At 48.0% G+C, this 15,630-nt stretch overlaps 1 protein-coding gene across 1 annotated transcript; it reads left to right on the forward strand.

Annotated features, from left to right (window-relative positions):
* The first annotated feature begins 9,993 nt into the window (after positions 1–9,993).
* Positions 9,994–11,413, forward strand: LOC136497536 (uncharacterized). The gene is made up of 2 exons (XM_066493372.1): positions 9,994–10,247; positions 10,641–11,413. Exon 2 carries the CDS (start codon positions 10,658–10,660, stop codon positions 11,102–11,104), a length of 447 nt encoding a protein of 148 aa, XP_066349469.1. The 5' UTR covers positions 9,994–10,247; positions 10,641–10,657; the 3' UTR covers positions 11,105–11,413.
* Positions 11,414–15,630: the final 4,217 nt, after the last annotated feature.

The raw sequence follows: 15,630 nt of genomic DNA on the forward strand, positions 1-15,630 counted from the left end.
CAAGGTTGTTTTTTGCCTTGATGCCTGAATTTGGTCAGGTCTTCGTCAAGGCTCAGAGGCCTGTTTGGCCATATAGGTCGTTTCAAATTGTCAAGGCCTGTGGCTGGCACTTTGAAAGGACATGTGATTATTTTTACTTACCGAATATTGCGGCGCCAGAGCTGGCCGCTTTCGGTTTCGTACTTTTCGAGCGTTCTTCTGGGGAATTACCTCTTTATATTTTTAGAGGATTTTTACATTGAGCCTGCCTCATTAAAAACCTCACCTCTGCTTGGAGTTCCCCTGTGAGGAAAAGAGTACAGGCTCTTTTACATTTTTTTGGTTGAAGAAAAAAGGAGCTGAAAGGTAAATGAATGGAGGGGCCTCCGCTTATTATTTGCGAAGGTTGCCCTTTGGTATATTGCCTAGATGTAGTATCTGTGGAGGCTGTCAATATTCTAGGTGTGGGTTGTTGTGACACCTTCACTATCGGTCAAGTGGAAAGAGCCTGGGCGGCCTGCTGCTGTTGCTGTGTATGGGCCTTCCCATTTCGGTTGTAGTTTGCCAACAAGTTGTGTGTTGGGTTTTCTTCTGAGTACGAGGTCTTTGTGCTTTATGTCTTTTCTTACCACCTAAGAGTCTCTCCACTTCTTGGTTTGAGATTGATATTTTGTAATGTTTTTGACTGCTTCCAGTCTTGTGGCTTCTATTATTTCTTTTGCATATTCTTCATCTTACAACATTAGCTGTCTCGTTGTGCGGAGGCTTTCATGCTTGATTTCTTCTAGCATCATGGCCTCTTCTCCATAAAGCAGTTTGAATGGTGTGAATCCTATTGTTCTTGAGATAGATGTATTATGTGACCAAATCACTCTGGGTAATTCATCTACCCATTTTCCTTTGCGTAGGCCCAGCAATGTTTTTGATATTACTGAAAACACTATTCTGTTTGCTCTTTCCACAGCACCCTTGGACTCTGGGTGGTATACTAAGGCGAAGACTATATTTGTCCCAATGCTTTTGCAAAATTCTTTGAAGTTCTCTGAATCGAATTACTTTCCATTATCTACTGTCAGAATCCTCGGTACACCGAATCTACAAATGATGTTTTGCCAGAAGAATTTTCTGACAGTTTCTGAGGTTATCTTCGCCAGCGGCTTTACTTCTATCCATCTTGTAAAATATTCTACTGCCACTACTATGAATCTGTTTCCTCCTTGGGATGATGGTAATGGGCCGACCAGGTCTATACCCCATCTTTGTAGCGGCCATGTCAGAGGTATAAGCTGGGTCTTCGATGATGGTTTTGACTGCCTGGGAGAGAATGTTTGGCATGCTTTGCATGTTCTGACTATCTGCTCTGCATCTTGTATGTGTGTTGGCCAGTAAAAGCCTTGCCTTATTGCCTTTGCTGATAATGCTCTAGAGCTAATGTGCGACCCACAAATTCCTGAGTGTATTTTTTGAAGCAACTCTATGCCTTCGCTCTGCAATATGCATTTGAGGAGAGGCTGGACTACTCCTTTCTTGTATAGTACACCATCTATGATTGTGTAATTTCTTGCCCTGGCCTGTATTCTTGCTGCTTTTGCTTTATCTTCTTCGGTGGTTTTGCCTTCCAAGAATTCTATTATCGCCTTTCTCCAATCTTCATTTCACAGTTGTAGTATGGGCTTAGGTGCCTTAGAAGTCTCCGCAGTTGCCGAAGACTTCAGGATCTAGTAAAAAGTGTTTGGTGGCAGTGGCAGGTTGTTTTGTCACAGCTTTTGCTAGTTCATCTGCCTCCGCATTTTTTGATCTTGGGATGTGCTTTAGGGTGAAGCCCTCGAATCTTCGCTCCTTGTTTCTGACAACGGATAAGTATTTGATGAGTTCTGGCTCTCTTGCTGTGTATTCTTTCTCTACTTGGCCAATAACCATTTGAGAATCTATTTTGACTGTCAATGTTTTTGCCCCTAGGGCCTTTGCTTTACTGAGTGCTAGGATCAGGCCTTCATATTCTGCTATGTTGTTTGTTGATTTGAACTCTAGCCCTGCTGCGTATTTCAGTCTGACGCTGGAGGGTGCTGTTAGGACGATGGAGGCTCCTGCTCCGGTTTGGCCCCAGGCTCCATTCATGAATGCTATCCAGCTTTGAGTGGTTGGTTGTACCTTGGGCTCTGTTGGAGCTGTCCAATCTGCTACAAAATTGGCTGGTGCTTGTGATTTGATTATTGTTCTGGGGATGTACGAGATACCAAACTTTGATAGCTCTATAGCCCATTTGCCTATTCTGCCGGAGGCTTCTTTGTTTCTGAGCAAGTCTTGCAGTGGCAGCGATGTTAGAACTGAGATTTCGTTGGCTTGGAAATAATGCTTTAGTTTTCTTGATGCCATCAGCACTGCGTAGGCAACTTTTTCTACCTGAGTGTAGTTTAGCTTGGCTCCAGACAGTGCTTCTGAGATAAAATAAACTGGCTTTTGAGTTTTGTTTGATTCTTTTTCCAGCTCGTGAACTAAGACTATGCTGACTGTATGGTCAGAGGCCGCCACATACAGCAATAGGTGGTTGTCCGATTCTAGGACGGAGACCACCAGTGAGTTTGCCAGATACTCTTTCAAGTTATGAAATGCCTCCGATTGCTTGGACCCCCGCTCAAAGTTGTCTCTACCCCTCAGGGCTTGGAAGAAGGGTAGGCTGCGTTCTGCTGATTTTGAGATGAATCTGTTGAGCGCTGCTATTCTTCCCGTCAGCTTTTGCACTTCTTTCTTGTTTTTGGGTTCTGCCATTATCATTATTGCTCTGGTTTTATCTGGATTCGCTTTGATGCCTTTGCTGCTTATGATGTATCCGAGCATCTTCTCTTTTGTGACTCCAAATATACATTTTTCTGGGTTGAGGCGGAGGCCAGTTGTCCTGAGGTTGGCGATGATCTCCTGTAAGTCGGAGACATAATCATCCTTGTTCTTGCTCATGACCACTATGTCGTCGACATAGGCTATGATGTTTCTATCTAGTTGTGAGCCCAAAACTTCCTTTGTCATTCTAGCAAAGGTTGCTCTGGCATTTTTGAGGCCCTCCTATATTCTGGTGTAGCAATATGTCCTGAATGGAGTAGTGAAACTTGTCTTGTCTTCGTCTTCTTTTTTCATCCAGATTTGGTGATACCCAGAGAAACAGTCGAGGAGAGAAAACCTCTAGCATCTGGCTGCCTTGTCGATGGAGGCATCTATTCTTGGCAATGGGAAATGGTCTTTTTTGCAAGCTTTATTCAGATATGTGAAATCTATGCACATTCTTATTTTGCCATTCTTCTTGGGTACCAGTACTACATTTGCAAGCCATTCTAAATACTTGACTTCCCTAATAACTTTTACATCTAGCAATCTTTGCACCTCCACCTTTGCTGCTAGGATTCTGTCCTCCGATATTTTTCTCTGTTTCTGCTTTCTTGGCCTCATGTTTTCATTGATATCTAGTTCATGCTGTATGATGTCCCTGCTGACTCCTTGGAGGTCGGAGGCTGACCAGGCGAAGATGTCTTTGTTTTTTACTAGAGTTTCCATGAGCTCTTCCTCCTCTGCTTTGCTCAATTCTGAGCTGATTGTTACTTTTCTGTCTGATAACTCCTTTTCTAGAGGGGTCACCTTTGTCTCTTCTTGACCTACCATATCTATTTTTCCTCTAGGCATATCCAGAGGCTCTAGTTCTTTGTCGGCCGACTCAACTGCATTGATGTTTCTTTGGGCTCTGTAGATTACTTTTTCTATGTTTCTTGCTTCTTTCTGGCTATCTTGGACTGTGATAATACCATGGAGTGCTGGTATTTTCATGCACAGGTAGGCCATATGCAGGGCTGTGTTGAATTTGGTTGTGAATCCTCTGCCCAAGATGGCATTGTATGGGTAATACAGATCGACGACGTCGAAGGTTATGTACTCGGTTCTAGCATTTGCTTGGGTTCCAAATGACACTGGGAGTGAGATTTTTCCTAATGCTTGTATCTGCTTGCCTCCGAATCCTATCAAAGGGGATTCAGAGGGCTGTAGTTGATTTCTGCTGAGCTTTATTTGGTCGAAGGTATCTATGAAGATGATATCTACTGAACTACCAGTGTCAATCAGTACTCTGCTTATCTCCCATGCTGCTATGTTGGTCTTGATTACCATTGTGTCTGTGTGAGGGTAGCTTTCTAGCTGGAGATCTTCTTCTGTGAAGGTGATTGGGACTCTGGACCAGACTATGTATTTTGCTGGGCCTTGGACTGCTACGTTGCTTACTAGGCGGAGGTGATCCTTTTTCTGCTTCTTCATTTGAAACTCCATTGATGATCCTCTGGCGATTGTTAGTATCATGCCTATTGTTGGTAGCGGTCCATGGGGGTTGACTTGGTTTTCTGGGTTTAGCTCATTTTTTGGTGTTGGTGGTTGGTTGTGAGGTGGTGGCGGAGGTAGTTGCTGCATGTGCTGCTATTGCGGCAGAGGCTCGAACCTGCTTTGGTTTTGTGGCGGTGGGTTTGTTTTGAGGTAGGTTATGTGGGGAGGTTTTGGGTTTATGTAGGTCTGGCTTGCCTCTGACCTATAGTTACCCGTCGGAGGCTGCTGCGAAGGCGCTGATCGCCATGCTGGTAGGAAGTTTGGGTAATAGGCAGAGGCCAGTGTGGAGGGATGTATTTGGTTTATGTTTAGCGCTGGGTACATTGGGCAGTACTGCTGGTGGCCAGTTGTGTAGGTGGTGTTGACCCCTCTTGCGCTCTGCTGTATCAGAGGTTGGGCAGTCTGTTTGTTCTTCATCCTTTCCTGTGTTTCTTTTGTCTTCAGACAATCTTTGGTGCTGTGCCCTGCGCTTTCCCCGTGAAAAACGCAATATGGCCTGCGTTGTTTCTGCTTGTGGTTTTTGTTCCAGTTTTTGCCTTGGTAACCTTGCCGACCTTGGTTCCTGGTCTGGGTCTCCGGCCCTGCTAGCGCTGCCAGTTGCCCTTGTTTGGGGTAAGGTTGACCCTCGATGCTGAGCACTTGCCCCTGGCCTGGTTTCTGATTTGATGCATTCTGGTTCATATAGCTTTTCTAGGAGTTTTTGTTGCTATTTTGCTATCTGTTTTGACCCTGCTCCTCCAGCCTTTTCTAGAGGTCATTGTTTGATCTGCAGTATTTCTCGAACTCGTCATACAACTGCTATATGGAAGTTGGTTTCTTTCTTGCTAGGTGTGTTGTGAATGGCCCGATTCGGAGGCCTTTGATCGCTGCTTCAATGGCAATCTCGTCTGGGACGTCTGGTGCCTTCGCCTTTAGTTGCACAAATTTCTGGAAGTAGTCATGTAGTGTCTCTCCCTGCATTTGCTTGCACTGGAATAGATCTATGGAAGTCAGCGACTATGCTGTTAGCCCCTTGAAATTTGCCAATATCTTGTCCCGGAGGTTTCCCAAGAATAGATTATGCTTGGTTTGAGCATAGAATACCAAGCCAACGCGTCGCCTTCGGCTGCAATGACAAATGACTTTGCCAAGACGGCATCGTCTCTGCCGGCGGAGGCTATTGCTGCCTCGTAACTCATAATGAACTGATGGGGGTCTGTCTTTCCGTTGAACTTTGGAAGTGTGATTGGCTTGTACGCCGTTGGCTAGGGCGACTGTTGTATGCCTTCAGAGAGTGGGGACTTGGGATCGATAGGCCTCCGCATCACCTGAGATGGCATTGTGGGCGGGCTGATCATTGGCGGAGGCCCTTGTGGTATGGTTGCAGTTGGTGTTGCTGTGGAGGCTGGCATTGCGAAGGTTGACGCTGGTACGACATGCTGCATACTTAGCATCTCAGCATGTAGGACTGTCAACTGTTGCCTTATTTTTGTTGCTTGTGCTGACGCTTGAGTAGCTTGCTGATTAGCTGCGAATGCTGCCGCCATTCTATCTGTCTCTTGTTGCGCTCTTTGCAACTATGCTTGTAGCTGTTGCAGTTCTTGCTCGAGTGTTGTGCCTGAGTTTGGTTGGGCCTCTGGATCTTGAATCTCCAGATCTTGGGGTTCCGGTGGTTGACCCTGGGCATCTGTTCTAGTGTCATCCTTTGCTGGTGAGGTTGCATAGGTGCTACGAGTGGTGCGCCTAGGCCTTCCTCTCTGACCCATGGTCGTTGCTGCTCTGGTGGTGGTTTTTCTTTTCCCTGCCATCGTCGGTCTGCCTTGCTCGGCCCCATGGTGGGCGCCAATGTTGAGACTTACGGTCTCAGACGGTGAGGAAGTGGTAGGGGCCTCCGCCCGATGAGTACAGTAATCGGGCGGAAGCTTTGAAAGGGCTAGCATGGCAAGTGGGCGTGTAAGGGAGTGACGCGTAATGCTGTGGTTTTATTAATACATTCACCAACCTCCTTGTACTGTTAAAAGTGTCCCCTATTTATAGGGCTCAACTACCGCCTTTGCGGTGTTTACAACAATGCCCCTCAACTGCTACAGTACATTATGGGAATATTCCTCTACTTGCTCTTCGTCTTGGGGGTAATTTTGCCACGCCGCCACCAGATATTGGGCCTGCGTGACCAATCGGCCCAGCGGACCTTAGGATTCATTGATGGGCCTTTGGCCCTCCGCCGTCGTTCTCTGCCCTGTCTAGCCCCAGGGTTCGGCGATGAACCCTCGGGCCCCTGTCTGCGGTCTCTGCCTTAGGTACACTGAAAGCCACCGACCTCCGACGCCCGGTTCAGTCGTGCTCCTACTCGGGCCTCCACCCATATGAGCAGAGGCCAAACTAGAGCGCTAGCGCCGTCCATGAGCGCCTTCCTTTGCTTACCTGCACACACATATTAGACGTTGGCATTTGATTAGCCTATCAGTGGGGCGGCCTCCGCCCTCTTCGCTCAGAGGTGCCTGCGCGCCTAACGGGCGGAGGCTGCGCCGAGGTTGCACGCAACGTCCTGCGAGCACAGTCTGAGAAACTGTCATCTTTCCAGGGTCAGGGTCTGGAGGCATGGTGGCTGGGCCTTCGCTTAGGTGATCGGTCAGAGATGTCTCTATGAACTGCTGACCGCGTAGGTCTCTGCTACTCTCGGAGGCCGTGTTACAACAGCAGGACTGTGTGCCCACTTCAGTGATTCAAAAACAACGAATTTCTCAATACCTATTGATGTTGTATAACTTATACAACACATGTTGTTGGCTCTTTGAAGAAGATGAATAATGCAAACAAGGATCTTGTAATACAAGAGCCTATAGAATCAATTGCCTCTTGACAGTGAAGAGCAACAATAGCCCCATATGAAAGTGCCAGTAGCTGAGGCCCCACATTAGTATACCAGTTTTTTCTGATGACTATGAAGTCTATGTTAGTGAAGAAATTCAAATAGAGGGTGATCCCACCTCATTTGAAAAAGCCATGAGAAGCGTTTACTCGTCTAAATGGTAAGAAGCTATGGAAGTTAAAATAAATTCGACGAATACCAACGTTGTTTGGGACTTAGAAGAAATTTCTAATGGAGCCAAAACAGTAGGCTGTAAATAGGTCTACAAGACAAAATATGACTCCAAAAGAAATATAGAAAGATATAAAACATGACTTGTAGCAAAAGACTTTACGCAAAGAGGATGAATAGATTACGATGAGAGTTTTCTCTTCAGTCTCATGCAAGGATTCTTTAGAATCAAAATAATGTTATTGGCACATTACGATTTAGAGTTACATTAGATGGATGTAAAGACGGCATTCCTCAACGGGGATTTGTATGAAAACGTTTACATGGCACAACCCAAATATTTTGTCGTGGAAGAAAAAGAACGTATGGGATGTCGCCTGTAGAAATCCATTTATATGTTAAAACAAGTCACAAGACAGTAGTATTTGAAGTTGATGAAACAATGAGAAATTTTGGATTTTTTTAAAAAAAATGAGAAGGACAATAGCGTTTTTGCGAAGTTCAAGAATGGAAAATTCATTTTCCACATCCTATGTAGAGATGACATCCTACTCACTAGTAGTAATGTTAATCTACCATTGGAGAAGAAGTATTTATCCTCAAGTTTTAATCTGAATGATCTTGGTGAAGCATCATTGGTTCTAGGAATCGAAATTCACCGAGATAATAGAAAATAGGGTATTAGGACTATCGCAAAGACATACTTAGAAAAGATTCTAAATAAATAAAATATGCATGCGAGTAGACCTACGTCTGCTCCTATAGTTAAGGGTAATAGATTTGGGAACTTTAAGTGTTTCAGGAATCGATATGAGATCGATCAAATAAACATGGTTCCATATGTTTCAACTGTTGAAAGCTTGATGAGTGTACAAGTACAAGTAAGAACTTATCCTGACGTAGTTTACGTATCCGGGATATTTTGGCAGAAGTTCAGTCCAGATATAGATCACTAGAATAGAGTTGAGAATATCTTGCAATTTTGCAAAGTGTCATAGGCCTCATGCTAAGTAAAAAAGAACAAGTACCCTCAAATAATTGAGGACACAAATGTTGAGTCTTGACGAGATGTGTAGTGAAATCCACAATAGTTGTTAACACTTGCAGTTGTAGTATTATTGTGAAATGCTCCAAAGAAACAATTATGGTGCCATCAATGATGCATACCATAGTATAGCTTGTCATGAGGCTTAAGGAACAGACAAAAGGAGGTTAAGGGAATTTGTACCCGAATTTAACAATGGTAGACAACAACAATAATCATTTAAAGTAAGTTAACTCCTAAGACAACATGTTAAGTATGCTGCCAAACACATTGACACTAAGTTATATGTTGTAAAGGAGAAAATCCAGAATCATTTTAAAAGTATTGAGTATATAAGTACCGAATAAATACTTACGGATCCGCTTACCAAAGGCTTACCACCTAGTGCGTTCAGAGAACACACAGTCGATATAGGTTTACGGAAAAATCTATAATTTTTGGATACTAAGGGCCTAGTTGAGTATCTGTTTCAAAACATAGAGGTGCATTATAGCTGTTAAATCTAATGGCAACTGACTGTGACGATGAGGCACGCTCTATGCACTGATCTGTGATGAAATGGGAAAAATAAAAAGGAAGTTAAGTTTAAGTCATAAGATGGTATTAAGAAGGAGAATGTTAGGTTGATCTCTACCAATTGACCCAACGGTCCATGATCCGCGCCTAATCGGGGGCGCAAAGCCTTTCTACTGGCTGATGGCCCCTATCGCGCAGCGCAATAAATAGAAGGTTGGGGCTAGGGCTCGAGACACAAGGTTCATCGCAGCCGCCAGCCCCACCGATTTTTCTAGCCCAAATCTGATCTAGAGGGCGCGTTGTGAGCAACGAAAAGGTCTACCGCCGTCAAGAGACTTGGTCCGCTATGCTACTGCTTCGTCGCCGACGCCGTGGCCGCGACTGGAGACTCGAGATGATGGACATCATCATCAGAAGTCAAGTCTTACGTATTGATCTACGGGGAGATTCCATAAATTCTATCAAATCCAACAGCCGTTCATCACTGCTGCCCCTGTGCATCCGTGTGTATCGAAGCGGCATGGACATGGAGTGATGAGTTCCGTGATTGGACGTGCAAGCGCCAAGAATGCAAGCGTGAGCGCGTGACTGCCTGCCAAGAGCAAGCAGGTGACGCATGAGCTAATCAATCGAGTTAACGCTGCTCGTGGTCTCATAAATCGAGAATCTAGGCCCTATCAGCTAGACATTAGACAAGAATTAGCGGTAGCGTGGCTTCGCTTCCCATGCACGGCGTCGCCGTCGTCGTCTTCCTCTCCGTCTCCGTCGGTCAGATCGAGCGCGGCGGTGGCTTGTCCGTGAATCTCGGCATCTCGCCTTGTGAAGAGCGATGAATTGCATTGAGGTGGCGGCGAACGAGAGCGAGGCGTGAGTACGGCCGCAGAATCTCGACACGGGCGGCGTACGTGGTAATAGTAGAGATCGACGCAAGCCGACAGAGGTTGGTGAAGGCTCACATGCTCACCTAACATGGGTGCCTGTGCCTCTCTCTCTCTCTCTCTCTTCATGCTGTGCTCTTCCAAAGTCGAAAGTCCCAACCGTGGTCATTCTAGCTTCGTTGTCACTCACTCACTCCAGACTGCAGGCTCCACACCACGCACAGACAGTGAGCTCTGCCCCCACAGAGCAGCAGGCTGCAGGCAGATAGATAGATCCTCACTATTTTCTCTCCCACTCACATCGCATCTCTTGGTTACCAGGAATCATCACTGGAGCGTGTATAAAAGGGCCGGGTCCTCTGAAGTCTGAACCTTCAAGCGCCCCGTGCTGTGCAGCTCCTCAGTCCTCACTAATCCTTTCTCCATCACAAACGCTAGTCTTTCTCTAAAGGTATGTGTTAGTGTTACTCATCAAAGAAAGCAACCTGTTCGCTTGAGCTCTACTACTACCTTTGTGGAATTGGGAATTGGGACTGGGCATGTTTGCTTGTGCCTGCTTCATGAACAGAGAAAGCTCCTTTCAAAATCAGATCTATCATCGGTGGGACCTCGGTCTCGATTTAGTTTACATAAAACTGAGTCCAATTCTGAATTCTTGCCTTATGATTGGGTGAACAATTTGAATTACTCTGTCTGCATTTCTTGAATTACTAATCCTTAGTCAAATGCAAGAAACTACTTGAAGCTCTGGATCTTGATGAAATGGGGAAGAAATGCAGCAGTGCCAAAGAAACCCTTAGGTCCAGCTGTTTCTAACAATTTTTTTTTTTTGTGGCAACGACAGGTCGGAGACTCGAAGCGATGGCGTCCAGCAAGATGCTGCTCGCCGCGCTGTGCGTGGTGGCGCTGCTCGCGGTGCGGTCGGAGTCCCACGGCCTGGGGGACTTCCCGAGCGGCGAGACGACGCCGCAGATGCAGAACTTCTTCAAGCCCGAGGCCGAGGCGCTCCCGGAGTCCCTCGACGGCTCCTCCATGCCCGCCGCCACCATGGCCGCCAAGCCGGAGGCCACGGCGATCCCGACCACCACCACCACCATGGCCACGACGGCGGACACCTCCGCCGCGACTGCAGGCACGGTGGCGAAGTCGTCAGCCACGCCGCGCAGGTCCGTGTCCGTGGCCGCCGGCGTGGCCTGCGGCGTGGCTGCTGTGGCCGTGGTCGGCATCGCGGCCGCCGTGGCGTACGTGGTGCGCGGCAGGCGCGGCGCGCGGCGCGGCACGGCGGTGCAGCTCGGCTCCTCCCCGTGAGCCCACCCGCCCCGGCCCGCTTGATAGGCCATCGTCATTAGGATCTGGTTAAGCGCGTCGTTTAGCTTTGCGATTTGTGTTGAATCGATCTGATTGTTGCTTTTGGATTTAGTGGTTGAATTCTTTCGTATGTGGTTGGTGTCGGTGAAGATCAATCACGCTACGGAGTACGGACCAGCAGTGGTGCATGTAACATAAATAATGCTGGTGCCTGGTGGTAGCGTCATGTTGTTGTGGTGTATTTATTGTATGGTGTCTAGACCTTTGGTATTGCTCCATCAGGAATTTGTTGTTGAGATGTGAGTGAGATGTTGCCGTGTGTACTACTAGCTCCTAGCTCCTAGCTCCTAGCTCCGGACGCCTGAACTCTTGTAGTACCTTGGTGGAGCCTACCATGAACATCCTTGAGAAGCTCTGAATTAATTCATGCCTCCCAGAGATGGAGCCAAGTGACTTGATGATGATTACGTAAGGCGGTAGCCGGTAGGAAGAAAGACCTGCCAGAGTGGCCGCGTTGTCCGGGCACGCGAGGAACGGAACGGGACAACGTCGTGCGTCTCTGCCTGCCTGCCAACGCGATCTCTCTCACCCTGGACCATTCATGGCAGTGATTGCGCAGGGACGCGTTCGCGTCGCATGCAGTTGGGGCGTGATTGGAGAGCCGGGATGAAGAGATAGTTCAGGATTGTGAGATGCATGCTTAAATCATATACCCAGTCGTGTTTGGTTGTCTTTGTTGTTTGTCCAGTATGAGTGCGCAAGTGCGCAAGAGTGGGCAGGATGTGCTGGCGCTGGGGCTTCTCTGGCGTCAGTGGATCGGAACAGAGAGGAGTCGAGCGGCCGGGACGGCGGGCCAACCTGCATAGCTGTAGATCCGTGATTGCAGGCAGCTTCCGCGGTCCTGCCGCGCGAACTGCACGCGCAGCGACGTGGTGATCACGGCGGTTTGCATGCCCAGGCAACTGGCGGCTCGGCTCCACCTCCGCTCCACTCCACGCCACGGGCGCGTGCTGCGCGTCCGCTGGCCCAGCTGTTGTTAGTTGCTACCTAAGGCGTTTCTCCACCTAAAGTTTACTTCGTGTCGTATCAGATGTTTAACACCTACATGATGTGACGTCTCTAAATTTTAGTAAAACGGGATTTAAACACCACCTTACCACCACCGCCGCCTGTCGCTCGCCCCAGCAAAAGGCCCCAGCGCTAGTGGTCGTCGGTGATCCAGCGCCGGTGCCGGTGCCGGTGCCGCCGGGTCTGAGGCCCCAACGGCCAGAGGTCTGGCAACAGCGGCACGCTCCGCGTGAGAACGCCGCGCGGTGGACACCCGTGGCGTCGGTGAAGGGGGAGGTGCCCGTGGACACACGCAGCACGCGGGCCACTGTCGCGCGATGGTCGATGGACGCAGGACGCAGGGAGCGACCCACAAGAGGCTCGGCTCCATAGTCCATACTGTACTCCATACGTGGTGTGATGGCGCACGTAGATTACCGTCTTCGGGAACTCGACGGTACGGTGCTTCAGGTTTTATAGGCAAAAGATGCATCAAATGTCTACGTTTTGATGGAACTAAGGGAAGCAGTATATGTTACTGGTTAGAGCTCCACCATTTTTTTTTTGAAAACACCACTCCTTAGTTATTAGCTAGTAGCTCTGACTACTTTGGTCCTGTTCGCGTGTCCTTAAACTCGGCTTGATTCGCTTCTTTGTTTCATTCGAAACGGTGTTTTTCTCTCATAAATTCCTTCAACATTCCTCCAAATCATCCAAATTTCTCCAGAATTCCTCCCAGCGAAGAGGCCTTTGCTTCTCTAATAAGCTGATTCTGATACGAGAGTAGGGCCGGTGAAGAGTAGTCGGGAAGTTGTTGTGGTTGAAATTAAATAGGGATAGGTGTGGCTCAGTTTTTTTTTATAGCTCTTAGCTCCCGGTGATAAATGAAAAATTAATTCTCATCTCACTAGGATTTTTATCATTTTTTACTTGTTTCATAAGAAGTGATTCAAAGAGCACGGTCCGACTGTCCCGTACTACTGTAGAGTGGTAGATTCTTGCAGCATGTAGCCCTTCTGGCCCAAGATACAACAGGCGCCCATCAATCGCTTTTCCTGCTCTCAAAAGCCCGTCCAGTCGTTTAGCCCAAGATATCTATTTCCATGGTCCAAGAAAGGCCCAAGCAGAAGTAGCCCAGGAACGCTGTTTCGTTTGGACATCAGGGAGTAACGTTCGGAGGGCACGCGCTCCTACGGCGTCGCCGGCCGGCCCACTTGACGTGCAACGAAGACCACCGCAGACCTGGCGCACATGCTCCGTGGCCCGTGGGTGGGGCAGAGCCCAGAGGGGCAGGTGAATCTACCTCGCTTCGTGCGCCTCTGGAGAGAGTCGGACAGCGGGTGTTCAGCTTGATGGTTTCAGCCAGCTCAAACTAGCCAGTCAACAGCGTTTTTCTCTCACAAAAAATCAGCACCAACCAGCCTAAACCAGCCAGCCAATAGTGTTTTTCTCTCACAAAAAACCAGCACCAACCAGCCTAAACCAGCACCAGCCCCAACCAGCGAACAAACCCCGTTGTTTCGGCCGTCACGGGCCAAGTACGTACCCTTACTACTGATCACTTGTCGCGATCTCGCTCTGTTTTGTAATATACCACCACTGATGTTCTCCTGATAGCAACCGATTGTTTTGCATATACGCTTCCCGTTTTTCTTTTTTTTGATCTAAACTAATGATGTTATATGAAGGCGAGGGCGCGACTAGGACTAAAATTGCATGGCAGCCCTGTCGTTGCTTGTCCGAGCTCGATCAGATTCTGTGGGCTTCTCCCTGCATGCATGCCCAGCCATCAGCCATTCAGCCACACAAATTAACGACTCGCTCGATCTGCCGATCTGATCACCGTGGGAGGATCGATCGCCAGGAGCAGGTGCCAGGAGGACGTACGTTGTGGGGCGCTCTCGGTCTCTCCGGCCGGCTCTCCGCAGATGTATGTAAATGGTGGGCCGGATAGATGACGATAATCGTGAGCGAGGGAGGGGCTCGTCACTCGTGCTGCCTGCTGCTGCTGGATCGGACCTGGACGTACGTGGCCCTTGTTGTAGAAGGCACTGCTTCCAAAGGGCAGTTCAGTGCTGACAACCGAGCGACCCACCACTTCCAACTAACCACAAGAACTGACGGATCAGAGCATCATGCATGTTCTCGTCTCTGGTCCCTGCCGGTGCGTCTTCGTTGCTTGTCCATGAATTAAGCGAGATCCACCAGCTTTTATTATTTATTATTAGCAAATCAGCTGACAGATCCAAAATATACAAGTAGATGACCCTAAGATACTAATAACCTACAAGGGGGGGGGGGGGGGGGGGGGGGGGGGGGGATGACAACAACACCGACAGTCCAACACTCTGCAGCCAGTCGGCAAACTACACCACCGCCACCAAACACAAACAGTCGGCCAAAAAAAAACTGCACAACTCTACTGCACCGAGTCATTGTCGTCGTCCTCAGATGACACACAATGCAAGCAAGTAGTCGTCAGAAACTCGGATACATGCTTTGCCTCAACAAAACCTTCAAGACGTACTGCCTCGCAATCGATCGCCGCCACGAGAAGAAACACACATTACGGGCCACCAGTTTTAATTGGCCGGTCGGTGCATGTAATAATGTTCCGGTTGTGCCACTACTACCTACCAATAAGTCTTCTCTGTGCATATGAATGAACGGAGATAAGGTAGGCCGACCGGGCGGCGTGGACGCTGCACGCTGCAGCATCAAGATGCATGCATGACGCCCAGTTTGGTACGGGTGTTGCTGACTGTTGGATGCCTTGTGCTCTAGACAAGGGCACGTATCACGGTACCCGGCCTTGATCCGTTACAATTACAATGCAATAAGCTTGGCCTGCCTTTTCAACGCCGGCCATATATGTCTGTGGTTGTGTGGAGTGTATATATAGTACTACTGGGACATCTAGAGTGTGCTGTTTGGACACGTGGCGTGTACTCCATATTTCAATATGATGATGCAGGATTTCAAACATAATTGTTCTGTTCGCTTGGCTGATAAGTACTGTTGGCTCATTTATTGTAAGAAAAAAATACTATTTGTTGGCTGAAAAAAGTACGACTTATAAGCCAGGACGAATATATGCCGTAGCAAAAGCAAAAAAAAAAGCGTAAACGCTACTAGTATTTCTTCTGAGTAATACCATCACCACCGGCCATTTTTCTATAAGAAAACAGGGTTATACCCCACCTGCCTACAGATCCTTAAGTTTCACGCAAATGATCGATTCGTGTAAGACATCTCAGCATGTTCGCTTGTTGGTTTCAGCCAGAACTTATCAGGCAAACAACAGTGTTTTCTCCTCACAATAAACCAGCACCATCGAATCTTATCAGTCCAAAAATCAACCAACGAACAGACCTTAAGTGTAAAGCGGGTGCGCCTTCAACTAGTACTGTATGCATATGCGTGGGCCGCCGGATTATTTGGTCAGGAAACCTTCGGCTAGCTGGACCACGCCTGAAATG

The sequence above is a fragment of the Miscanthus floridulus genome, chromosome 12 (assembly GCF_019320115.1).
Source record: "Miscanthus floridulus cultivar M001 chromosome 12, ASM1932011v1, whole genome shotgun sequence".
NCBI lineage: Eukaryota > Viridiplantae > Streptophyta > Magnoliopsida > Poales > Poaceae > Miscanthus > Miscanthus floridulus.

What these genes read in the sequence shown, in the direction of transcription:
- LOC136497536 (XM_066493372.1), top strand. Translation starts at nt 10,658, where the DNA reads ATGGCGTCCAGCAAGATGCTGCTCGCCGCGCTGTGCGTGGTGGCGCTG.